Source organism: Phyllostomus hastatus, unplaced genomic scaffold (assembly GCF_019186645.2).
Source record: "Phyllostomus hastatus isolate PE091 unplaced genomic scaffold, TTU_PhHast_1.1 phas_scaffold_21, whole genome shotgun sequence".
NCBI classification, from domain to species: Eukaryota; Metazoa; Chordata; class Mammalia; order Chiroptera; family Phyllostomidae; genus Phyllostomus; species Phyllostomus hastatus.
Genome location: NW_025334017.1, coordinates 14,499,917 through 14,527,005, shown reverse-complemented (window position 1 = coordinate 14,527,005; position 27,089 = coordinate 14,499,917). Strand labels below are relative to the sequence as shown.

Sequence of the window (27,089 nt, the reverse complement as noted above, 5' to 3'; positions counted from 1 at the left end):
GCACGGTTCTAAGTACTTTTACTGTATATTCGTTTTATTTTGTCTTGCTTATTCTCATTTCATAGATAATGAAAATGAGTAATAGAAAAGGCATATAACTTACACAAATCATACTACTACTACTAAGTAGTGAGATTAAGATTCAAAAAGTGGCCGTGAGTCCACAGTTGAATGTCCTCAAACCTAGACTGTCCTTCCTGTTCTGTATTTGGAGTTTGGAGCTTTGAAGGGTATTTAAGCTTCCGGTCATAGTGGTACAGACGATCGTTGAAATGCTCTGGGTGGCAAGCTTGCAAACAGTCACTTGTAAGAATTAAGGCAAGGGATGATGAGAGCCTGAATTAGAACAAAAGTATTTAGGAGATAAAAGCCTTGGAATTTCATCTTGATTTGACCAGGCTTGGAAAATTGGGTAGATGTTGGTACCATTAATCAGGCTTCTTAACAGAGAAGGAAGATTCAGTTTGGGACAACTTCAGTTGTGCTGTTCATGGAATATTCACATAGAGAGGTGTGGCACCTCTCAAACAGTGGGATATTCAGGTCAAGAGATCTGGAAGTAAAGCTTTAAACTCATTACCCCTGAGGTTATCACTGAAATCCCTCTTACAAATACTACCACCCACTGAGAGCTTATACTGAGATAAGAAGACCTTCGAGAAAAATCTAGTGCACTGCTATTCAAAACACACTTCAGCCACTGGCTGCCTGTCCACTCATTGTTTCTTACCAGTTTGTGGTAATACAAGGAATGTGCTTCAGAATGTAATCAACTGCATCACTAAGCACATTGTTTACTTTAGCTGACTTTTCCTTTTAATCTTAGCAAGACTTTTAAGGAAGGAAGCATTGCATTAATTAACATCCTAATGCAAACTCCTTATTTTGTCCCAGATCAGCACTTGGAGTATCACTAATATAGAAAACACTAATATTTAAGCATTTGGGCAGAGGAAGAGTTTTCCAGAGAGACTGAGAAGGAACAGTGTGAATGGCAGGATGAGAAGCAGAAAAAAAAGGGAGGTGTACATGGTTTAAAGGAACGGTGGTCAGCACAGCCACAGAGGTCAAATTTGACCAAGGACTAAAAAATGATTGGATTTGGCCATTACAGGGCCATCAGTAACATTTGAGGAGTTTTAACCCCTGCTTGTTCTTCTTCCTTCTGCTGTCTCATTTTTATCCCACTAGCCTACCTCCCAAATAATTCTCAAATCTTTACCTTTGCCAGATGCAGAGCAGACCTCTTTAACTCTAAATCTAAAATATGCTTGGATTCAGTCTTCATTTTACCTTGGCTGATCTGAAGTTATAGATCACTCTCTTCCCATACTCTTTCCTCTATAGTACGCTGACCTTGGTTCTCCTTCTCATACCCTCCTACCTCCCCATCTGTCTCTGCTCATCTCTTTTACTCACACTGCGTGTTTTTAATTACACCCATTTCCCATTTCTTTTTTAAATTTTTTATTTATCAATTTGAGAGAGAGAAAGAGAGAGTAACATTGATTTATTGTTCCAATTATTTATGTATTCATTAGTTGATTCTTGTATGTGTCCTGACCAGGGGTTGAACCGGCAATGTTGGCATATTGGGACAACACTCCGACCAACTGAGCCACCCAGCCAGGGCTAACTGCACCCATACTTTAAGTTACTCCTGGTGTCAGTTTCTAAATCACATCTCTTTCCTAAGCTTCGAATCAGTCTAACAGCCTACTGGGTATGAATGCTACAGACTCTTCAAGTTCTGTATGTTCAAACATTGAACCTAAATTCTCACCTGCACACTTCCCTATAATCCTTTTTTCTTCCTAAATCTCATACTTTCTATAATAATCTACCCAGTTGCCAATCCATTGGCCCAAGCATCACACTTGACTTCCTCCTTCTTCCTTATCTAACTGATCTCGCCTCCTAATGGCACTTCAAAACATTAACTCTCCCTGTCCCCACTACCCGTATCTGGGCACCAGTATCCCTTACCCGAATTACTGAATTATTCTCTGGGATGGGCTCCCTTTTCAGTCTTCACTTGTTTCCAGTACCCTGGCACACTGGAGCCAGAGTCTTCTATCTGGATGGAAGCGTGATTACATCACTCTCTTACTGAATACTTTGTCCACTCCACTTCCCATGCCACCCCACTTCCCACCCACCTGCTTTCTCCCACCCCACCTCATCTCTGTACTCTTCCTCCATTAATTCAGGTCAGATTGATTTTTTTTTCAGTTCTTCAATCTCGCTCTCTCTCCCTCTCTCCCTCTCTCTCTCTCTCCCTCTTTTTCTCTCTCCTTCCCTCTCTCCCTCCCTCTCTCCCTCCCTCTGTCTCCTGTCCTCTCTCCCTTCCTCTCTCCCTTCCTCTCTCCCTTCCTCTCTCCCTCTCTCCCTCTCTCCCTCCCTCCCTCCCTCCCTCCCTCCCTCTCTCTCTCTCTCTCTCTCTCTCACACACACACACACACACACACACACACACACACACACACCTCTTTCAGCATCCTCATTGGCTGCCTGAACCATATTTTTATTCCCTTGTCACTGGTGCATTTTTCCTCCATCTTCAGGAAGCTTCTACAACCCTGTACATCTGAGTAATGTGGACTTCCTTTGTGGTCTCCTAGCATTCTGTCTTTTCCATGTTACAACCTTTTCCATATTGTTTTGTAATCTTTAATTTTTGTCACAAATCAGTGCCTTCCTCTGAATTTTAATCTCCAAGAAGGCAGGAACCAGGTCTCTTTGGTCCATCATTGTGCTTCAAGCTCCTCCCTAGTGCAATGCCTAGAAGAGTGTGAGCATTCAGCCGATGCTTGTGAAATGAAATGAATGCTCTTCTGAGTACTTTCACATCCATTGTCTCAGCGGGGGTCAAGTTGAACAATTTGGAGAGGATTTTAACGAAACATGAGATGTCAGTGGATTAGAAGATTAAAATATTTGTTGAGTTGTTTTGCACTAGGAGGAGGAAGGAGAAGTTGGGAAAGCTGGTTAGGAAAGCAGATGCATTTATTTCACCTCAAAGAACAAAGAGGAAAAGATTTTTTTTTGACTAGCTTGCATCATTTAAATTTCCTCTTCTAAGAAGTTGAGACTGGTAAATTGTGTTTGTGTGTGTTTATTAATATTTAAAGCTGTCAGATTGTCCATCTTTTAGGGCTTTTATTCTCCACCTGGAAAAAGTTTAGATAAGGTGATTTAAAAATCAACCTGAAAACTTTGTTCATCTAACTTACTTGGGGTGGGGGGCAAGGAAGTTACAGAAGTGATTAATCAATTGTAGCTTTTTCATTTCAAAAAAATTGAGATGGGATATATTTTTAAATATTTAATTGGCTTTTTAAAACAGGTACAGAAGCAAACACAAGGAAATAAAGGAATGGGCATAGTAGGAGGAAATCAAGGCTAAGAAAAGCTAGGTATGACAGATGTTGAGGACAAAGTTAATCCTAAGCTACCTGGAAGTCAAGGCAATGTGATAAGGTGCATTGCTTGATGTCCTTTAGCTTCTCAAAATGAATTTCCAAAAGCAGAGAGCTCATGATTCCAGATAGACTTTACAGGTCAAATCCCATGCCAGCTCTGCCAGTTGTGAAGTACATGCTCTGGTTTGAAACTGTTTAAGAGGTTGGTGTGTGTTCTGTCTAGGGTAGTGGCTATCCAGTTCTGCATTGAGATGTACCTTGTAGAATATTTACAGAAAAGGAAGGTCGAGACTTTTTTCTTCAAAGCACAATTGTGAATCCACTGAACTCTAAAAAAGAGTTTCATTTGGAGCTTCTAATTCTCCATAAAACATGGAAGGAAGATGCTTGGTTTGGAACAACTTGAGAGGATGCCAGAGTTTTCTGCCTCTGCAAGAAAAATGATCTAACATACATTTTGAGCATGCTTGACTTTGACCAGCCAGCACTGTATTCTCATAGTTCTACACGGTGTGTTAGGCCAAAGGTGCATCCCAAATAACTACGCACATGGACCTTTCATTGTGTGTGTTCAGAGATGTTGTTTGGGACTTTCTGCCCACAATTAACTAATGGGCTTGGCAGTCATCACAGTGGTTTCTGGGTATGAGGATTTCTAATGGGTTTGCATGAAGAAGTATGCTGTGACAGCAGACATGCAAAAGCCTCATTTAAAAGTGACACAAATCTACTTCGGTTTTCAAACTAAGCAGGAAGTACAGGACTGTTCCATGTGATTTAGACCTGGAATTTCCTCTGTCAAAGTCCCTTCTTATCTACTCTGACTCCTAAGGCTTAAACATGGTGGTAACACTGAGACCATGTGGTTGGGCACGTGATGATCTGTGGGTAGAGGGGTAGAGTCTGGGCTGACAGTACAGTAGCAAAGGCCTTCACCTGTTCTCCGTAGTTTTCTCTTTGGTGAAATATAACATCAAAATGGCTCAGTGAGAATATTAGATTGAGAGATTCCAACCCATATCTAAGAGAGAAATCTGGCAAAGATCTGGGGGAGAGCTAGCACACTGGCACATCTGGAATTTGGGGAGGTAGAAACTGGCTGGTGTGTAAACTGGATGGGCTAAGAAAAAAAAATGTACCTAAGACATGTGAGTAAATGGTTTGTTTTTCACTCTGGAAACAGGGTAAGTCTCTTCCCAACTGCCACCCAACCTTCCTTGAAGTTGGTTGGGGCCGTTCTTTATGATTATTTCTGTGGTTTCTCTGAGTTACCCAGATGAGTGATTTTAATGTGCTGCCTAACTTGGGATTTCTGGTTCAGAGAGACTGAGACACGGGAAGAACCCAGGATGAATGCTGTAAGAGCATGAGTATTGCCCATATATCTCTGCTCTGTTTATCTTTCAGCTCCCTTGTTCTCATATAAAATGAAAGAGGAAATGGAGATTTTTTTAATTTTCAAAAAAACTCTGCCTGGTATTGTTTCCCCTGCTCCAGAGCTGATTTTTCTTTTCATTTCTTTCCATACACCAGAAGCCTTTTTGTAGGCGTGAGGGCAGCTGGTGAGGCTAATGTGTGAACCTCTCAGTACGGCCAGGCACTGTCCCAGGAACGAAAGGAACAAGTGAGGAAGTTGGGGGGCGGGGAGCACGGGCTACTCATAGAGAACTGCAAAGAAAATGTAGGCAGCTTAGTACAACCTATTGTCCTCAATTAAATTTTAGTAATCTTTGATCACATATTTTTTCAAAACAAGTCTCGGCATCAGATATCTCATGAATTATTTGCCAGTGCCAGTAAAAGGTAATGTAAAGTTTGAGCAGAGTCAAGTGTGTCTGCTCTTCCGACTTTCCCCATGAAATAAAACAAGGTTCACTGTGGCCCCACGGTGCCAGAACCCGGAGATGAGAGTTCTTCCTCTATTTCCACAGAGTACAGTACAATCCATAGCCCATCAACACCCATTAAAGATTCGGACTCTGATCGGTTACGTCGAGGTTCGGATGGGAAGTCACGTGGACGAGGCCGAAGAAACAATAATCCTTCACCTCCCCCAGACTCTGATCTTGAGGTATGTCATTGCCAACAGCCGGGTGAGAAACAAGGCACCTCAGTAGCTAGGTGGTGGTTCTGTGCACCCACATGGTCAACAGCAGTGACCAAGGTGTCCAAGAGCTTTGTTACTGCTTTCTTCTTCATAGTAACTGCAGGTAGAGGGTTATTTTCTCTCTTTCACATTTATTGTGAGGAAAGCAGTGGTTTCTGTTTTCTCTTCCATTCTTACTATGTGGTAAAGTATCCGCTTATTTCTAAGGAAATATAATAAATTGTATAAGTCTGCTTGAACAGAACTCTCTTAGAGTGCTCTATATCATTTCAGTTGAGTAATTAAAGACACACTTCTGTGTGTTCAGAAGGAAAGCCTGCAGTGTTCTAAACTAAAGTGGTCATCGTCTTGTGAGACATGTGGTGTTGGGTTCAAAAGAGGTTAAATAAAACCTTAAAGGCTGGTAGAGTCCATGGCCTTGAATCCACTGCAATTACATTTCTGGGGTTTTTTCCCCAAAGTGAAATTTAATGGTGGAAAACTTGATTATTTTTGCCAAAAAGATGAAATTTTCAGCATATGGCTGGTGTGAGTGGGAATGGAAAGAAGAAAAGCTGTCTTTCAGGCCTTTGGTGGTTTCTCAAAGGCCTTTTGGAAATGAGTCCTTTAAATCAGTTCTGAGTGCCCCAGGAGCAGGTGTGATGTGTCCACTTAAGTCAGTCACAATCTGTAATCGTAAGAAAACCAGACAGAACAATATACACCCCATCCATTTGGTAACAGCCCAATAGGTAACATAAGATAAACAGATGATATAAAATTTTGGTTTTTGTGAGCAGCTTTTTAAGTACTCGGCTTGATAAGAATAAAACATAAGATTATCTGTTTTAACACTTCTTTATGAATAGAGAGCAGAGATAAGGAAAAGATAAACTGAATGACTTTTTAAAGGATTGTATCTCTCTGTCTTGGAAGTTATAAACAGACTAGTGTTAGCTCATTTTTTATTTCTTCAGAACTAAGAACCTCTTCTGGAAGCAGAAAGGACATATGTTATCATTGCTCTCCTATACTTATATTGATGTAGCTAATATAATTGTCTTCTTGTATTTATCTGAAGTTGCAGCTGAAGAAAAGCTGAAAGAAATACTTCAAATAGTTGTAGTTTTAAAAAAAGTAAATTCAGATTTTTCAGTTGTATCTCATTTCAAGACTAGTATTCATATTGACGTTAACTGAACACCAAGGTTTCTCAAGCAAGGGGCAGACACACTGATCCGGTTCTTCCTTTGTAGAGGGTGTTCATCTGGGACTTGGACGAGACCATCATTGTTTTCCATTCCTTGCTTACTGGGTCCTATGCCAACCGATATGGGAGGGTGAGTACCAAGGGGTGTTTCTTTGTCTTGAGAGTAACAAGGCCTAGAATTAAATTTTTGTCCAAATGGGAATGTAGTTAAACTTTAAATAATAAATTCAAAATCTAAAAGGGAAAATAACTTGATATATTGATGTAGTCAGATAGATGTGTAAGGAAAAACATGTAAATGAACAAAAGGAGATTGTTTTATGTTCTTAAAAATGAGAGAAACTTTATGCAATTTAATTCATTCTTATTCAGCCCCTGATGAATAAAAGTGATTGAATGCTATTATAGGATCAATCATGAAAATGTATAGATGACAGCCCTGGCTGGGTGCCTCAGTGCATTAGAGCATCATCTTATGCACCAAAAAGGTTGTGGGTTCAATCCCTGGTCAGGGCACATTACCTAGGTTGCAGGTTTGATCCCCAGTTTGAGCACATACAGCAGGCAACCAGTCAATGTTCCTCTCCCTCTCCCTCTCCCTCTCCCTCTCCCTCTCCCTCTCCCTCTCCCTCTCTCTCTCTCTCTCTCTCTCTCTCTCTCTCTCTCCCCACCCCCCCTTCCCTCCCTCTCCCCCTCTCCCCTCTCCCCTCTCCACTTCCTCTCTTCCTAAAATCAATAAATATATCCTCAGGTGAGGACTTAAAAAATGTACAAAGAAATAGATCTTTTAGGTAGTATATTTTATTTGCCATGTCCTTTTTAAATTATTATTCACAACATATTCAGTGGAGCAAATATTCATTTGCTATTGTCTTCAGTGATCAGCAGTGTTAGTATTTTATTTTCAAACACTTGTTATGAATGTCTTTATCAGTTCCTTTGCCATAGGGCTGAATTTTTGTGAATGGTTTGTAAAATTGGGACTCTGAATGACAGGACCAATACGTTTATGTTCAAGTTGTTACCATACTAACCTTGTTGTCATAGGTAAAAATAATGTTATAGACCACCTTACATGACTACATGTTTCAATGTTCTGCATCTGGGTCTTCTAAAATGTTGGAAATTTTTTTGATATATTGCTTGGTGAGGTCATCAACTTTCCCACTGGAAAATCATGCTATTTAAAGTGGCTATAGGTGGTTTCTGAAATTATTCTGTGAATGTGGTAGTTCTCATTATTTTTAATCTGTAAAGAAATAATGTTGCAAGTCTCAGATTTTTGAGATTCCAGGTGTTTATCACAATTTAGTGTTAGCGTTGATGCCCATAAGTGTGTGTGTTGTCACTGCAGGTTCTATCCGGGTACCCTTGTTTCGGTAAATATAATTGAGTGCCTGCTATGTAGGCGTAGCCTGGAGGTAAAAGTGGGGGAGTTATCAATTGAGCTTCACAGTGTACTTTTCCTTCTCACAATGCTGATGATGCCTAATCAAAAAAAAAAAAAGCTGTAAAAATGTACCTATGTAATAGTAAGAATATTCCACCATTTGAATTGCTGACCAGAAATAAGTTACCTACAAAACACAATGTGTTCCATCTTACTGTTAAAAAAATTCCCAAGGGAAGACGACAATTAACAAAAATTCAGATTATAAATACAATTATTGAATCAGTAATTCTAAGAAAGTCTCTAACTGAAGCTAACACAATAAGGATTCAGTAAATATTAGCTGCATTAATTTTTGTATTTTTTATATAAATGCTATTGTCACTAGAAATAGTGATATTCCTATTTTTACAAAAAAGACTTATAAAATGAATTAAAGATTAATACCCGAAACATCAACATGTGAGCCAGTCAGAAGCATCTGAAAGGTCTTAACTAAACCATTACCATGTCCCTGCACCTAACTTCTTTGAAGTAGGGTGGCCCTTACTCACCCAGAAGTGCTGGAAAGAACATGTACTTAGAAAACCGGAACTCAGAAACCATCCAGAAAGTCTCGAGTCTTTAAAAGCATTTTCACAAGGGCCAAATTGATGAAAAGAGAGTTGACTTGATCAATTCTTTCTAGCTGGTGAAAAGGGCCAGCTTACAGCAAGGGGTTGAACATTTCATGACCTATTGACCTCCCATCAGTCGTTGACCATAAATTTACTGGTTTACACATGGAATTTACACTTAACCTAGAGACTACTGGCTCCCTAGAATTTTCCCTTCAGATTCTCAACACTAGCTAAATGAAACATTACAAATATCATGAGTCTTATTTTAAAAACTGTCAACCATTAGTATTTTGAGGCTTCCTCAAATAGCATTTTGTTTGTTGGGTTACTTTTCTTTTATACCAGAGCAGGTGATAAAAAAAGTTTCATATATAATTCCCAAAAGCCAAAATTGTGTATTCTTTAAAGTATGGGTGATTTTAGATATTTAAGTATAAGCTTACCTATTTTGTAAGTTGCCGGGGTTAGGCAGAAAGCAGATTTAGAAAGCCTAGTTAGGGAAGGTCTTCCTGAGCAAGACTTTGAGGCTTGAGTCCAGAAAGGCCTGAAGAGGCTGGTGGGCCATGGAACCATCAAAAGAAAGAATGTTCTAAGCAAAGGAAACAGCAAGTGCAGAGGGCAGAAAAGGGCTTGATTACTGAAGGATGAAGAGGCAAGCATGGCCGAGCTTAGCACTGGTGATGCAGAGTCTAGAGAGATGAGGGCAGGGACGGAGGGCCACCCAACCATGGTCAGGAGAACTGACCTCATTGCGCATGCCAGAGGATGGCATTCAAAGACTCCATGAGAGGATGTGACAGACCTGATTCTGATTTTTAGATGTCTTTGGCTGTGTGTGGAGAGTCAAAAGGAACTAGAGAGCAGATGCTTTATCAGCAATTTGGTGAACTAGCAGTAGAAATGGAGAGAGCTGATTGAATTCTAGATTCTACTGCAAGTAGAGGAATTGGATTTGGAAATGATCTGGATTGGATCACTGGGTGATAAGTAGCAGAGAGGAATGAAAAGATCATTCCCAAGTTTTTGTCCTGAGCAACTGGGAGAATAGTCGTAGGAGAGAGTTGAGATGGGGGAATACCAGCTGGTAAGGGAAATAGAAAGTCTGGTGTCGGACCAATTTGAGATGTCTATGAGACATCCACTTGACCCAGGCAAGGAGGCAAAGGTGGGAATGAGGCCGTGGGCAGGGCTGGGGAGGTCAAAGTTAGAGTCGACCATGCACAGCTCAGGATCAGAAGCTCCTCAGATGTTCTTAGCTTGATTTCTTCCTGAACATTTATTGAGCACCTTCTTCGTGCTGGATGCTCAAGGACAGTCTGTGGTCTTACACTCCAGCCAGGTATTGAAGACACAATTGCTAACTAAATCGTAGCCTGAAGCATACTAGCAAGCTTGCTTAATGTTCTCTTCATTAGTGAACTTTAGAGTTAGGCAGAATTTGCTCTCATATCTGATAATCATGCCTTGTAAAAATCTGCAGTTCAATAAGTATTCTTCTTGTCAATAATAATAACCAAGATGATCAGAACATTCTGCATCCTTTTGGTATCCTTTTGCCTCCACTTTTAGGAGAAAAGTCCTAAAGCAGTTCAGGAGCAAGCCTTCTCTCTTGGAGTGCACATTTTGTGGTGTTCTGCACATTGTCAAGGGGAGCATGTTAAGGCTGGGCCTTACTCTCCAGGCATAGAAAGAAATGAATGCCTGACAATGTGATAGCTGTTCTGTCTCCTTGGGAACCAGATACTTGAGAAGTAGCTTAGTCACAGTAGCTTAGGCAACTCCCTGAGTAGGCCATTCAGTAAGGGGACACAGGATCTGGTTGATATAATGCAAAATTAAGGCATGTTTCAGCAATATGTACAAAAAAAAGCTTGAGAATGCCCTACCTCCTGTGTAATTCTAGCTCTGGGAAGCAGGCATGTTGGGTGTTATAAGGAAGTGGTGTTTTTATAACAAAGTTGATGGGAACTAACGGAGGGTGCCAGCCTGGTGCAGGCTTGGCTGTGGAAGAGAAGAGAAACAGCATCGTAGCAGGAGAATAAAGTCCGTGGGTATTACTGCAGGTTGTTGTTAATGTCTGGCCCAGCTTCCTTTGTTTAATGCATTTTTAGAAGTTGCTTTCAAACAAGGTCCAAATTCTCCAATTTCACTGAAGATAACTAGTCTTAATTTTTTTTCCATTAAATACTTTCTTTAAAATAGACAATACATTTTGGAATAGTCATGGAATCATCAAGCCTATGTGAATTCTCAACATGCATGTATTAAATTTTGATTGTCTCCGGTTAAAAAAAATAGTATAATCTAGATGCCATATCAAAGCAAGTGCCACAGACTTCTATTCCAAATAAGCATCAGCTGATGCTTATCCCCAAGCATGGCTTCCCTCTCATGGGAAGATTCCCCAGCATATCAATACCCAGTGGCTTGATTATTTTAATACTTATCTTTTATTGTTGCTTAGATGTATTTGGCCTAGTACATTCCTCATTTTATACAGAACATAAACATGAGTACTTATACCAACATAAAGCTTAGCATTTTACCCCTGGCTGGCATAGCTCAATGGATTGAGCACAGTCAGTGAACCCAAGTGTCACAGGTTTGATTCCCAGTCAGGGCACATGCCTGGGTTGCAGGCCATGGCCCCCAGCAACCGCACATTGATGTTTCTCTCTCTCTTTCTCCCTCCCTTCCCTCTCTAAAAAATAAATAAATAAAATATTTTTAAAAACTTAGCATTTTCAATTCTAGGTCCTACTTATTAATAATTTTCTATGTGCCCAATACTCACTTAATTCAACATTAATGCTCTGAGACTGCTAAGCCCATTTCACAGATGAAGAAACTGAGGTTCAGAGGAGGTTAGAGACTAAAGGTAAAAAAACACAAATACTATAACTGGTATAAAATAAATATTAAATTGTATTTTAATGTAGTTGAACTTTGACTGCCAAATACTTGACTCTGGCCCAATGGCCAATGAGTAAGTAATATGTGGCCATGTCTTCAAATTTATGAAGTGCCAATAAGTAACATAATTTATGGTGTGATAGAATGAGCATCGGATTCAAATTCAAGTAGATCTACCCTTAAATCCAAGCTCTGACTTTGCAGGGTTTCCCCCCACCTCCCCTTTGGCAAATTATTTATTCCCACTGATTCTGTTTCCTCATCTATAAAGCTGGCTACTTAACTTGCAAGACTGTTTTAAGAATTAAGTTATATCAATTACATCTCAACAAAGTTGGAGGGAAAAGAAAGATTGTGGTTGTGTTGTGAATTGGAAGGGCCCAGCACTGTGTCTTACTGCACAATAACCCAATGATAAGAACAGCATTCATCACCTACTGATCATGTATCTGCTGCCTGAGCGTGGGTTTTATAGAACACCAGGCTTCTACAAAGATCTCAGTTGTCATAGTGAGTTTCAATCAACTACATTTCCCTAGTGAGTATGACGTTGCGATTATTTAGTACATTGATGAGAAAAATTTGGAAACAGTTCCTCTAGCCCATTTCATGAGAACAGTCCAGTTAGCCAGTAAAGATTGCTGTTCTTACCCTGTTTTGGGGGGTAACACTAGACTCCCAGATCCTTTGAGGACTGACCTCCTTCCCTAATGGCTGATGAAGATGCTGAACTCTCAGCACAGCACGGAAGCAGCCAGACACCCAGCGTCCTCCTCAGGCTGGGGAGGGTCTGGTCACTTAAATGGAATGATCTCTCTGCTGGGACCCCTAGACCCAGGTTGGCTAACCTTTTCTGTAAAAGCCAGATAGAAAATGTTTCAGGCTTGGTGAGCCAGCTGCCTGTCATGCTCAGCTAACAGAGCCACAGACAATATATAAACAAATAAATGTGGCTGGATCCCAATAAAACTTTATTTATAGCTCCCATTTTGAATTTCATGTAATTTTCATGTGTCATATAGTATTATTCTTCCTTTGGTTTTTAAAAGTCTAGACCAGAGGTCTAGATCAGAGATTGACAGGCCATATCCTACAGGCTTTCATAGGGCCTGCTTTCATAGGGCCTTCAAGCAAAAAATATCACTTAAATTTTTAAGGGTTATTTAACAAGAAGAAGAATGTGTCCCAGATTGTATATGGCCTGCAAAGACTAAAATATTTATTATCTGTTCCTTTAGAGGAAACGTTTGCTTACCCTGCTCTAGATCAGACTCTTAACCTTGTGGTGATCAGCCCCACTCCTGCCGTCAGGGCACCAGGACAGTTGATCTGATGACAGCCGTGCCGCACCGACTAGACTGTAAACTCAGTGCAGGCCTCTGGGACCCACCAGAGAAATGGCAGCACACAAATTCGCCAGGGTGAGCAAAGCAGCTGGAACAACTAGGTCCAACATGCTATGGCTTCAAACACTGTAGAAATTTCTCTCTCTCTCATTTAATAGTCTCAAATGGATCTTCCAAGTTGCTTGGTTTGGGCAACGTTTGGTGGTACCTATGAGGTTGTGCCATCTCACCATGGAGCTTCTGAGGCTTCTGGTCATTCTCAGGAGCTTTGTAATGCCCACAGGGAGCAAAACCAGGGAGGGTATGAAGGGAGACCTTCTAGCTCAGGTTTGGAAAGGGCACACCTCTGCCCACACAGCCCAGCACAGGGGAGGCAGGGAAATGCAGCCTGGCTGTGAGCCCAGGGAGACACAGAGAACAGGTTTTGGTGGAAGGCAGCAATGGCAGCCACAGTTCTCAGTTAAGAACTATTTGACAAGTGAATGCAAAGCAGAGCACACTTTCCGACCGTTCTGGCGGCTCTGGCCATCCCCGCAGAGCAACGCCCAAAGGCTGTGGCAGGTGTGCTGAGAGAGATGAGTGGCCGGTTCAGTCCCAAAGGATACATCCCTGGTTTTATTTTCTTCTTTGTATATTAATGCCAAGTTAGATAAAGATGATGAGGTAACTTATGGTTCCAACTATGACTTTTGGATACTGTAGAATGTCGTGGAATCTAACTCTCAAAACAAAAGCACGGTGTTTTTGGCTATCAAAGGATTTCCAGCTGGAAGAGCCCCCTCCATCCCTTTGCTCTTACCCTGACAGATGCCCTCTTCACTTTCACTGCCAGCCGCCTCCTCCCAACTTGCAGTAATACAGCCTCACTTAGTGTCTTGGAAACTGCGACTTTAAGTGAAACAACTCATAAGGAAACCAATTTGACCCCAGGTTAATTGATGTAAATAAGAGTTAAGTTCCTACAGCATATTTCTGGTCATTAAAATATCACCAAACTTCTAAAGACACAAACTCTCCTAATATTAAACACTGAAATAAATTTAAACTCTATAGGCTTTTAAGAAAGATGAATAAAAACAAGATAATGATTTTCCAACCCAATGATTCCAGTTCAGGGTCTCAGTGGCCAGAGCCTATCCTGGCAGCTCAGGGCCCCCGGCAGGACCCACCCAGACAGGACACCCTTCCATCACAGGGCCACTCACACCCACTCAGACAGGGACAGCGTAGATGTGACCTTCACCTTAGGTGCACGCCTTGGGGATGTGGGAGGAAACCGGAGTCCTCAGAGAAAACTGTTGCAGACGTGGGGAGAACATGCAAGCTCCACACAGACAGTGGTCCCAGTCAGGAATTGAGTTACTTTTTTGCCCATCAACATTATAACAAAATGATGTTATTCAAGGACCTGCTGTATATAATTGATACATATGTCCCTGCTGCCTTATTGAAGAAAGCCTGATCTTTCTTATTCATACCCATAAACGGGAATGCTGTGAACAAACACAGATCACCACAGCCTCCCAGCCACCTCACCCACCCTCCTCCACCTGTGCTGGGGGTCCCTTGCTCTGTGGCCTGGGGAGAAGCACCTTGCATCTCTGAGTCTCACTTGTTCTGCCTTAATCTTCCCATCTGTAAGATGGACACTATCACAGGGCTGTTGGGAGAACAATGGGAAGCACCTAGAAAAATACTCCCAGGTACTCCACAAATAAGAGCTGTTATTGTTCACTCCAGGGTTCAGAGGAGGAACCAGCAGTCATGACTATTGCATGTTCCGGGTAGAAGAAAGGGAGAGGTCAGAGCAGAGCACAGCCATGTAGGGAAATGATAGTCAAAAAGGCTGTATACCTATAAAGCATATTTCATGGATCAGGCTCTCAGAAGATGAGCAGCAGAAAATGTATTGAAATGCTAATAAAACACTGCGTTTTTGTTGTTTTTACATTTTGTACTATCTTCCATGAATTACCCAATTAGTCCCTTCTTTTTAAAAATTTTTATTTATTGATTTTGACACACAGAGGAGAAAGAGAGAAAAATATTGATTTTTTTGTTCCATTTATCTATGCATTCATTGGTTGCTCCTTATATGTGCCAGGGCCAGGGATCAAACCTGCAACCTTGGCATATGGGAATGATGTTCTAACCAGCTGAGCTACCCAGCCAGGGCAGTCCCTTCTTTTTTCTAATGAAGAAACTGTGGCTGAGAAAAATTAAATAGTTGGTCCAATGAAGCACATCTGTTAACTACCACACCAGAAATATGATCTAGACTCCTGACTGGCCCCTGGCCCTTGGAGCACTGAGCGCCAGGACCTTATACTGCAGGTGTGGGAGTGCCATGCGCAATACTAAAACAGTGGAGTGACAGGCTGGAATTGTACAACTGGGAAGATTGATCCGATAGCAAAGGAGATTACTGTAGTGCTCCTGGTAGGAAATAATAAAGGCCTAAGAAAAGGGCTGTAACCCTAGGACTCAGTGAGAGATAGGAGAGTGGTTACAAATGAAATCCAGATAGCGCTTTTGATTGGGTTTAGCCTTTTCTTTGGCACTGGATGAGCCCGTGTGTGTGGAGGCCAACTTGGCTAGGTCCGCTCTGGCTTTCTTCTTCTTCTTCCCTCTTTGTGCCCCTCCTTGGCAGTTGTCCCGCATTTGGAGTTCAATGGATTTTCTCCACAATCACAACTAATCATTGGAATAGTTAGGTTCTTTCTCTCATTCTCTACTTGGCTATTATTTTCATGATGTCAAAACAGGGAGTCTCTTCAGTAAGGAGAAAATTAAAGCAATCGAGTGTCATGTGTCTAATCAGTAAAAAAGGACCTGATTAGCTCCACCACAGGTTTGGATTTTTTTTTTAATCATTCAGCCAGCAGTTGAGCCATGATTTATATTTCATGAGTACACAGATTCTCACAGTAATCCAGATCATTTCTTAATTGTCATCAGAACTACACCCAACTCCTGAGACTTGGCATTTCATGCCAGCTGTCCCGTAATGGGTCCTTATAAAATTGCAAGAAGTTAATATTCCATTGGTGCCACTGGGAACTTGAGATGGGCGAAAGGTAATCAGTGGAAACTTTGGGTCTTAGGTTGTACACATCATTTACATATCACTTCTAGTAATATTACTTTTAAAAAATAATATTTTAGCATATATTTTTTTCTTCTCTCGGAGGAGGGAGCTACTTTTCTAATCTTATCCTTAATCCTTTCCTTGTGAGCACCCAGCACAGGACCTCAAAAATAAGCCACTCCTGTGCGCTGAGTGCCTGTTCTTGTTTTTCAGCTTCTTCCCCGCCCCTCGCCCCCAGCAACAAAACATCTTGAATAGAGAGAAATTATTTTAAATGACATTCAGGCCCCTTTTGTGACTGTAATATTAGCATTCTAATTAAGGAATTGTTTACGGGGTCTAAAGTGGGTATTTTTTTTTCTTTCATTTGACTGATTCTGCCCAAAGATTTGCTATTGGTTTGAGCATACTTTACAAGATTTTCACATTGACCAACAAATCCTCATAAACCCACTCACGTTGTTAGTATCACACCTCACCGGGCTGCCATAACTCTCGGTGATTGCTTGTCAGGGGAAGCTTAGCTGCCCACATAGAATCTGTGTGAACAGAATTTAGAAACCTTATCTTTTATTCCATAAATTCAGAATGTAAAGACCATACATATCCTGAATTACTACTCACACTTTCTGAAATAGTCAAACCATCTTCTAGTAACTCCTTCTAGCTTAAGATTAGTTCTTTAAATAGCAATTTTTTAAACATGATAGATTCTACTTTTTGATCCCAAGTTAGAAAAATTAATTGTGAGGCGTTTGTGTAAAGTGGGTCTCATAGATGTAATGGGGTATATGTTCACTCGATGTGCAAAAGACATTTATCATACATTTAAAATGTACTTGTAAATTGAAAATAGTAGTACATAAAAATTTAAAAGTAAAATTAATTGGGGGGTGAGTTTCAGGAAAATAAGCTCTCAACACTCTAGGAGCTTCATAGAATCTAATTGCTAATTCAGAGTGCCGTGGCTTCTAAAATTAGAACAGTGACTTGGGTATTAAAATATTTCTTAAAGGTCTTAACTGAAAGAATTTAAGTTGGACAGATTTATATTGCCTTATATATTTGTTTGGTTTCCTTAACCATTCCATTTTTTCCTTTTGCTTTTCAGCTTAGAAAACTGAGATGGTGGAAGGAAAGCAAAAGGGGGACAGAATGTGCAAGGGTGTGGAGATAGGAACCAGAGCTACATTCAAAATAGGAACAATTTTGCTTTTAAAGCTTTACTGGTTTATCTAAGCAATAAAGAGATATTGCTTCCTTATTAGCACTTGGTGCTATTTTTAGTTGTTCTTATAGTAAAACTGAAACGACTTACAGTTCTTTTTTGGACTATACAAGATCTAATGTAATATCTGGCATTTGTGGTGTCGTTAAATCAAAGCTTAACATCTCAGGATATATATCCTTCAGTTAAAACAGTTACATAAAAGGGAGAAATATTGGTATGCTTAGACAAATGGTTGGCTTTAAGTTTTCTAGAGAAACAAGAAAGCATTTTATTTTTATACTTAGAAAAACATTCTGGATCCCATTCTAAAAACCCAAGAAGAGATAAACAGATTTTGCTTACACTTTCTATCTATTTTGAGGCTTAAAGACCATGGACACTCTAAGTCCAAAGTAGAATTTTTGAAAAAAAATTAGGTGAAAATGGGTAAAGAATATCATTTTTGAATCAGCCTCACTTGGGGGAGTGCCTTTAAAAATAAGTTACCATTTGAAGCTAGGAAGTGAGAATTGAGAATGAGTGAATTCTACCTTTCAAAACAGTTTTTGCAGTGCTTAACTTAAAAGATAGTTAAGATCAAATGTGTACAAATACAGGAATCAGCAATGCAGATTTAACTGGTATTTCTCAACACAAAATCTGAGCAGCATGAACTTCATCCTGGTCACTGGAATAAAGCAAAAAACATGTAAGAAATTACCCACTGCCCCTCCTCACCAGGGCCCTGGAGGACTTCACCACAGTTCCCTGTGGGGTGAGGTCCCAGGCTAATTGTGTGGTTTCCATGTAAGGACTATCCAGAACTGACGACTCCATCAAAAGAATTTGTCAAAAAAGAAGCAGTAGGTGGTACTCGGTACCTTAGCCTTCAGGCATATAGTAGCTTAATTGAAGTAACGATCACTGAAAACATCCATGAAAAAATTGTACCACCAATGCTGAAGTTGCACACGCAAAGCCTTTTGTGTTAGACGGGCTACAGTACCCAAGACATACACCTGGGTACACATCCCTCTCCTGCTGAGTTGCCTTTTGTTTCCTGGTCTAACACTAAATTTAAAAGTTTTTCATACAAGTCAGTCTTTTATAATTATTTAATTTCATGAATAGTAGTGTCTTAGGTGCCTAGCCATAATTCTTGCCTTCAGGGAGTTTATAAGTGAATAAAGGAGATTGTTGGTAGGGAATGAATGAATCTTCAATAGCAGTTCTTCCTTGGGGCAGAAATATTCTGAATTAACACCACTCTCAGTCCACAAAGAGTGAAACTGCTGAATCTCTAAAGGACCAACAATATTCAGGAAGCAACCAGTCTCCCTGTGTTATTCATGACAAGCATTCTCTAGTAGCTACAATCACTGAACTAGTAAGGAATAGCCTGTAAGAGGATGTGAAATGATAACACAAGCATTGTGGATCAGAAAAAAATCAGGACCCACAGCAGCTGTGCAGCCAGAAAAGGAATGCCAGAGGCCCTAAGTGAGATGCTTCTAGGGTTACTGCTCTTAAATGACACAGGGAACTCTCCTTCACAGCCGATCAAGTTGCACTGTGACACTGCTCTCGCTGCTGTTCCTAGATGTGTGAGACGTAGGTCCTGTGGCTTCAATTACAAGTGTAGGCGTTCCTCTGGTTTTCTGGATGAGAACATCCGTGTGATAAGCATTAGTAGGGTTCACACAGGCAAAGCAGTGTCTGAGATACATTCTTGTGCATATTCTAAGTCTCACTTGAGTCTGGGCACCTATCACCAAGTTGAGTCCTGAAACCTTCTTCTCAGTAAATGGTGCTGTACTGAGCAGCTTTCCACAGCTTTTTCAGTTTTGACCTTTAAGAAAGATTTTGGCCTTCTAAAAGTATGATTTGGCTGTGTTTTAAGTTTTCAAAAGAAATATTTTTAATCCATAGTTTTTCCACCAAAAGACAACTGATCTTGTCACAGTAAATACTTTTATGTATTTTTTTAATTTTTAACTATAAGTGCTTCTTACATATGTACAAAAGGAGATAGAACAGTGTTGTGAAACCCAGTGTAACCTCTCCCAGCTTTAACAGTTACCAAGTCCAAGGTAATCCCATTGTATCTGTATTCTCCCCAGGTCCCTCCCCTTCCCTGCTCTGTCCTAGGATGGTTCTTCAAAGCAAATCCCGGATATCACATTATTTCATTTACATTTATCTCAGTATGCATTTAAGCCTCCATTAAAAGAGATTTTATAATTGAAATAGATGATACCCAGTATGTTAGCAATCTTGAAAAATTAATAAGTATTTCTTAATATCATGAAATGCCTAATCAACAATTACATCTCTCCAACTGTTTTTAATTTTTAAGTTATGATAAAATACACAAAATGTAAACTGTACCTTTTCAGCAGTTTTAGTTGCACAGCTCAGTTGCGTGCAGTGCATTCCGGTTGTTGCCCCGCCATCCCCAGAGCTCTTCCCATCACGCAGACTGAAAGGCTGTGGCTGTCACACAGGTCCCCATGCTCCCTCCCCCAGCACCTGTCAGCGACCATTCCACTTTCTGTCTCCGAGATTTCTAACAACTTTAAGTACCTCATATTAGGAAAGTCATACAGCATTTGTTTTTTGGTTAGTGGCTTATTTCACTTGGCATGATTTCTTCAAGTTTCATTCATGCTGTAGCCTGTGTTGGAATTACCTTCTTCTTTAAGACTGAATAATACTCCATTGTATGGGTATACCACAGTTTCCTTATTCATCGGTCAGCACTCACTGGGGTTGCCTCTACCTCTTAGCTATTCTGAATGAGGCTCTTATGAACATGGATATACAGAGATACCTTTTGGAGACTCTGCTTTCAGTTATCATGGGTACATATCTAGAATTGGACTTGTGGGATCACATAGTCATTCTATGCCTAATTTTTTGAGGAACTGCTGCACTGTCTTCCAGGGCAGTTGCATCATCTTACACCCCCACCAGCAGTGCACAAAGGGTCCACTTTCTCCATAGCCTCATCCACACACTATTTTCTGGGTGTTTTTTTAATAGTAGCCACCCTAATGCGATGCAGACTCCACCCAGCAGGGTCCATATGTTGTGGATGAGACGAACAAATTCACATGCACTACAGAAGTCCTATGGAGAAAAAGGGATGGCATCTCATGCCTGCTGGCTTTCCGACACGGCTGGGCTACATTTGCCATTGCCAAGCGGGTTGGTTCCCTTATACTAATGAGTGTCAGGTGATGACTCACTGTGGTTTTGATTTGCATTTCCCTACTGATTAGTAATATTGAGCATCTTTTCAGGGGCTTGTGAACCATTTATACATCTTCTCGGAGAAATACTCTTCAAGTCCTTTGCCCATTTTATATTAGGTTTCTGTTGTTATTGTTGAGTTTCAAGAGTTCTTTATATATCCTGAATATTAACCTCTTATCAGATATCTGAGTTGTAAATATTTCTCCCATTCCATAGGTTGCATTTCACTCTGTTAACTGAGTCCCTTGATGTGCAGGAGCCTCTAGATGTAATATATTATATCTAAGCAGAGCCTGTAGTATGCCCATTATAGGAATGTACATTTTTTCTTTTCTGCCCTGCATGCAAGAGTTCTTTGCTTGCAGGTTGTGAGCACAATTATTGTAGAAGAAACTTTTTACATTTCTGTACCAGGTAGAAAGAGTGCCCCTTGCTAATAATGTTAACCTTGTGTTGGAACTCGTATTAGACCTCACCTGGGTAGAGATGAGCAGGACAGCTCCACTGTAAGCTCCACAACGAGGCAGTTGTATCACTTGTCATCCTAGGAGAGTCACTAGATTGAAACGTAGAAGCAAGTGGGACCACCTGGCAGGAGCAACAGTGTCTTCATCTGGCAGTTGAGTCCTGGTAAAATCAAATTCTGAAATTGCTGTGGATTTTACTTGCTAACAAATACTTTTTAAATGACAAAGTTTATCAAATGCCTAGTTCATGTGTGAAACAAAACAGGGCAAGAAGAGGCCATACCCTGGTTTTCCATTATTCCAGTACCCACAGGAATTTACAGACACCCTTTTCTTTTATTCACTTCAAATCAGGCTATAGATTTTCAGCACATGAACGCAGCGCTTCCCTCTCTACAGGTGAATACAACTCTCTAGAGGCTGCATTTCATGGCATTTCAGCATTTCTGTGCACTGACTTTGAATTTCTTTTTTCGTTCTTAAACATTGTTAGGACATGGAGATCTAGTATAATAGCAGGGATCAGGCTGAAAAGAGGAGCAGGAAAAGAATGCCAGTGGCCCAAGGGTGATGCTGGTGACTTCAGTGGAGGATGGAAATAACTTTAGTCTCCATGGGCCAGCCTGTGCTCTAGAAACAGGAGAAAAAGATCTTGAGGCAAAGGATAATTAAAGGTCACTGGACAGAGGATGAAAGCAAAACGATTGCTTTAGGCCTGGATCTACCCTCAAAAGATTTCATTGTTATTTAATTTTTCTGTATAATGTTGCTGTGTGTTCAATAGAAATAATCATCCTTGGCTCACCCCACAACAGCCATGGGTAGCCTAGCCTTGCAACAAGTTCCTTCGCTTTATTTGCGTGAATTTAACAAGATATTTGCAACTCAATGTCATATTAAAATAATTTAGGAGCAAGGTTAAATTTCACTCCTGTGTGTGCATTGTATGTGTGGAGGGGAGTGTGCGTGTGGTGCTGGATGCTGTTTATTTTGTTTTGGTTCAAGCAGGTGTCTGCTACTAGAATTTCCTGAGCATAAGAGCCATAGTCAATGTCTACTGTTTCTTCATTGAACAAGAAGAATGATAAAGCAATTGATTGGATTTTCTCTTTTTGAGCCTCTTCACTGTACCATTTTTACTAGGAAACTAAATTATACAGCACATGAGAATATATTTTGCAAAATGTCATGCATGCCACTACTGAGTTTTAAAAAATAAATGATGAGCTGCTGATGTTATGCTAACATTTATTTCATTGATAGATAAGGTTTTGTAATTAGTTCTTCTAAGGATGAGCTGTTTTTGCCTTAACCAGCGTGGCTCAGTTGGCTGGGCATCATCCCACAAAGTGCAAGTTCTCCGGTTCGATTTCTGCTCAAGTCAGGGCACCTACAAGAGCAACCAAAGTTCCTTTCCCCCTCTCTCCCCCCTCCCTCCTCCTCTCTCTAAATAAAATCTTTTTTAAAAAATCTTTAAAAAAAGAAAAGAGGCTGTTCTTTAATAAGGTACAAATTAATCAGGCATTACTAGTGAACATGTTTAATACTATAGTATGTAGATAGAATGATTTTAGGATTCAAACATCTGTTTTTCCTAAGCTAGGTATCTGGGATTTTTTTTAAGCAACACTGAACGCTAACAACTAACTAAAGATCAAATTTAATATTTTATTTTTTTCTTCATTGGAATTGTTTGAAGTATTTTATTTTTACCGCTTTTCATTCATCTGTTCCTCTACCAGACTGGGAAAGGCTGACATTGTGCTAAGTCCCAAGGATGGAGAGAGAAGGACATAGGGATGAGGGTCTGCCCTCCTTAGACAAGAATGCACACAACTGGGGTACCCAGCAGGTGATGAGCCCAGGTAGGGAGAGTCAGGGAGGAGACTCTGAACTGATGAAGGGCAGTGGGAGAAGCGCTGCGTGAGGGTGCAGGGCATGAACACACAGGCGCGGTCAGAGCCCTCGGTCCGTTCAGGTGGGTAGCCAGTGGAGAAGAGTGCCCCGGTTTCCTTTAGGTTTTTGGTGGGAACTTCCATCAGAGCTGCTTGTCTTTTACATTAGACCTCTGCCTAGCCATCTTTGCAGAAAAGATTTTATGATGAAAGAATAGTTGGGAAAACTATAAACAAGAGTCAGACATTTATGGGTCCTTCCTACTGGTTCCAAGTGTTTGGATGTTCTCGGAAAGAGATGGGAGAGTGGAGTGGGCATGGTGGGACCCTGGATTTGGAGCCTGTGAGGGATCCCAGTGAAGATATCTACAAAGTGGGCAGGTGGCTGGGGAAAATTAAAGGAGCAGTGAATATGAGGAAGGTTTGGATTCTAGGTCCCAGTGGCAGGGTGTGGAGACTGATTTGGGGTGGGGATAAAAGGTGGAAGAATATCAAGTTTGGGGCTGGCAGGCTGCCATTTTCCTGAAGAAGGAAAACAGTAGGTTTCCAGGAGAAATGATGACTCCAACCTGAAGCATGTTGAGGGTCAGGTGCTCTGCAGAACATTCCACTGGAAACGACCAACAGGTCATTGCTGCAGGGGCCTACAGGTGAGATCTGATTTAATAAAGGGTCGGTGGCGATGGTTGAAGTTGTGAGTGTGTCGGGGTCTGTACAGCAGTGTGAAGAGAGTGAGGAATGGATGAAAACTGTCCTGGGGACCAAGGTTATTTAAGGGACAGGTGGCAGACAATCAGATCCCAGGAACGTGGTCAGAAAACAGCAACAATGTGATTGGCCCCAGAAATGGAGAAATGTCACGATTAGACAGTAATACCAACTGCCAGAGAGGGGTCAAGTTCAGAAAAGAATGGAGAGATTTGGCAGAGAGTTTTCCTTAAAAAGAGATGTTTCTTTGAAGTGGAGGCTAAGTTCTGTAATTTTTCAAAAGTGATCGAACAAAACATGGTGTTTCAAAAGCAACCATTTCATAACTGCAGCTCTGGAATTCGTTATTGCAAAAAGCACAAGAAAAGTAAGGCTAAGCCAAAGACATGGTGATTTTACCATTTCAGTTTTGGTCTAAAAAATGTGTTTTTTTCTTTCTTCATCTAAATATGCCAAAATAAGCGACCAGGCCATGACTAATTTATTAACTGTTCAGTATTAGGTCTTGTCACATTTACTTTGTATCAGACATATTTGAAAACTTTGAAAACTATTAAAAGATTATTACAACAGGAAAATAAAACCTAATCTCCATGTGAAAAGAACGCCAGGGCTAGAATGCGTGAGCCAATCTGTGGGTGTAGCTACTGGTCTGCTCTCCTGCTAGTCTGCTCTCAGGGAAAACACGTGGTCAGGTGAGGTGACTTTGCACCCTCCCAGCTCTGTTACCACAAGCAAATCACCGCACCGCCGACTCTCAGTTCTCCCATCTCTCATATCAAAAGTAGGTATCCTCCACAGCTCTGCTTTTCAGTCTGCTGATTGCGACACTTCAGTTGGCAATGAAATGGAAAATATCAGAATACACCCCACACATTGAGGAAAGTCTTCTTTTGCCAAACTTGCGTGATTTCAGCTGTGTGTGTGTGTGTGTGTGTGTGTGTGTGTGTGTGTGTGAGAGAGAGAGAGAGAGAGAGAGAGAGAGAGAGAGAAAGTGAGAGAGGTATTACTAGATCAGGGTGTAAAATGGATTTTTTTACTGTGGATCATGGTTTAAAAAATATTTGAGAAACACTGTTCCCTCAACTAGAGCCCCTTCCTGTTCTAAAATTCTCTCATTCAAGTTAACTTCTTTTTGGTGTAGTAAATGTTTCATAGCAACGTGGAGTGGCAGGTATAAAAGCTGTTAAGGCATGAAAGCTAATAACAAAAGAGAAAAACATTAAAAGGTAAATAAGACCAACATCTGTGTCATATTTGACCACAAGATTGAACAAGCCTTTAAAATTTATTAGTATTCCGACTCGAAAGCCATTACTCTAATTTATGAAGAAAAGTTAAAGTATGCTATGCATTAACAAACAATGAGGTAGTTCTTTTGATGGTGGCATAAATAAGCAACAATATCAAGAAGGAATAATGCTTTTTCAGAGTAACAATACCATGGCACATAAATTCTGGAACTGGCAATTAAATAAATGTGGTGAGGCTCTTCTGCCTTGCCACATAAAAAGATTCATTGACCTGGTTATGAGACAAGTCGGTGGAATTTTATTAGCCTGAACAAGAGGGAGTAAACACCTTGGTCAGGTGTTTTGCTTTAGAAACAGCTGTTTGAACTCCCCCCACTCGTTAATTCTGCTCTAGGGTACACTTGAGTATTTGCTTTGTCCAGCATGCTTGCTGATACTTAGATGGAAGTGAGTGAGCATTTTCCCATAAAAGAAGCACTCAATGAGAGTTTTTCTTTATTGGTTCATGTAAACTGTTTTTAATTCTTGGCAACCTATAGGTTTTAGGTGGTATTAAACAGGGACAATTTGAGGAGGCTAAGGAGTATGAATTATCACGTAGGAAGACTGAGGGAAATAGTCCGTTCCTCCCCACCCCCAGCTCCTGCTCACTCAGTAGGCCTCTGTGTCTTTCCCTCCTTCCTGCTCTCTTATAAACCCCAGGGCTTTTGTTAAACCTCTTGGCAGTCTAACCCCCAACTTCAGGCCATGTTGTGTTCTCTGCCACCTTTCCACTGTCAGCTGGCAGAGAAGGCCTAGGGCAGAAGAGGAATTCAGACCAGCGATGCCATCCTGCCACATTTTCCCAAGCCTTCTGTTCCTCCTCTGGGACTTCTGTAAGTTCAGATGCTGGGCAGTGCTCGCAGGGTATGGGCAGGGCTAGTGTCATGCGTGGGGCTAGCAGTGTAGGTGGGCAGGGCTGGCAAGGTTGACTCCTCCTCCCCGGCCACAGCTGATTGGCCTCTGGCAGGTGCCCAATGTGTCTCTGCCTCACCCCCCCACCCCTGCCCCATCACTACATCCCAGGCCCCTGTTCTCTCCGAGGTGTATGGTTGTGCCAAATTAAAAGATCAGAATACTTTTTGTATTCTAAGAAAAGAAAATTTATTCCATTTATTCTCTGAGAACAGTGTGTTTGCCATCTAGCTAGTTGGTATTGTCTGATTTATTAGATGGGCAAACTGAGGCTCCATGAGAGGAAGACACCAAAGTAAGCTCAGGGTCAGAGGCTCTTCTCTGTCACTTCCTGCTACTTTCCAAAGCCCATGAGAGGTGGCACTTGGAGTGAATCCCCAAGGATTAATAGGCTATGGATACATGGACAGTAGGGAGTAAGACAGGCAGGTCTTGAGCTTTGGAATAAAGACAAAAGAGAAAATGTACAAGATTCATGTTGGACAGTATTAGAAAACAGTAATCTTATTTTCTCTGGGTTTTATATCCTCAATTGTAGTATAAGACTCAAAGACTGGTGATACACAGAGTACACCCCAGCCAGATGAAGGGCCTAAGTAAAGGCATAACTCCTCTAGTTACAATTTCCCCAGTGAAATGATGATCTTCTTCCAAAGGTTTGCTGTGATAATACAATAGCATTTCAGAAATTATTCTTTGGAAAAGTTTCATAATACCACCATACCTATGAAAGTTGGTATTGTTATTAAAATATCAATGAAACTTTCAAAAACTCACATTACATCCTTGAACACTTTCTGTACCGACATGTTTTCCTTCTTCACTAATTGTACAGGATACTCACCATGAACCATCTTGCTTCCTCGGGTTTGATACTCTATGAATACAGTGACCCACTAAAACCTGCAAATATCTCCATATCCCCCCAAGTTGATCTCAGTGCCAGTAAATGTGGTCAGTGTATGGTTATGTGAAGCCTTGGGTAGAAGCCACAGGACACCTCAGCATGCTGCTGCCCCCTCCGTGGATAGTACTGGCTTTTTGATGACTGGACAGTGTCACGTGAATGTTAAATGTGCCTCCTGAGCTGGCACAAGGCCATGAGGTCACTTCCTTCTTTTGAGTATACTCAAAATTGGCAGGCAGTCTGAATGAAGAAAAGATAATGATAGCTACCATTTGCAGTAGAATTAGTATTCACTGCCCTTTAGAACTTAATCTCTGTTCAGTCCTTTCTCTAATATTTGTGAGGGTGCTTTTAGACACTTTTAA

General features: G+C 40.9%; 1 protein-coding gene across 6 annotated transcripts in view; it reads left to right on the top strand.

Moving 5' to 3' along the window:
* The window catches only part of EYA1 (EYA transcriptional coactivator and phosphatase 1), a 296,080-nt gene that overhangs the window by 221,019 nt on the left and 47,972 nt on the right, over window positions 1-27,089 (top strand). For all 6 annotated transcript variants that reach the window (XM_045861482.1, XM_045861480.1, XM_045861481.1 and 3 more), the window contains 2 exons: window positions 5,354-5,493; window positions 6,765-6,848. In XM_045861482.1, the coding sequence (XP_045717438.1) occupies window positions 5,354-5,493; window positions 6,765-6,848 (224 nt within the window). The remainder of the gene's footprint in view (window positions 1-5,353; window positions 5,494-6,764; window positions 6,849-27,089) is intronic.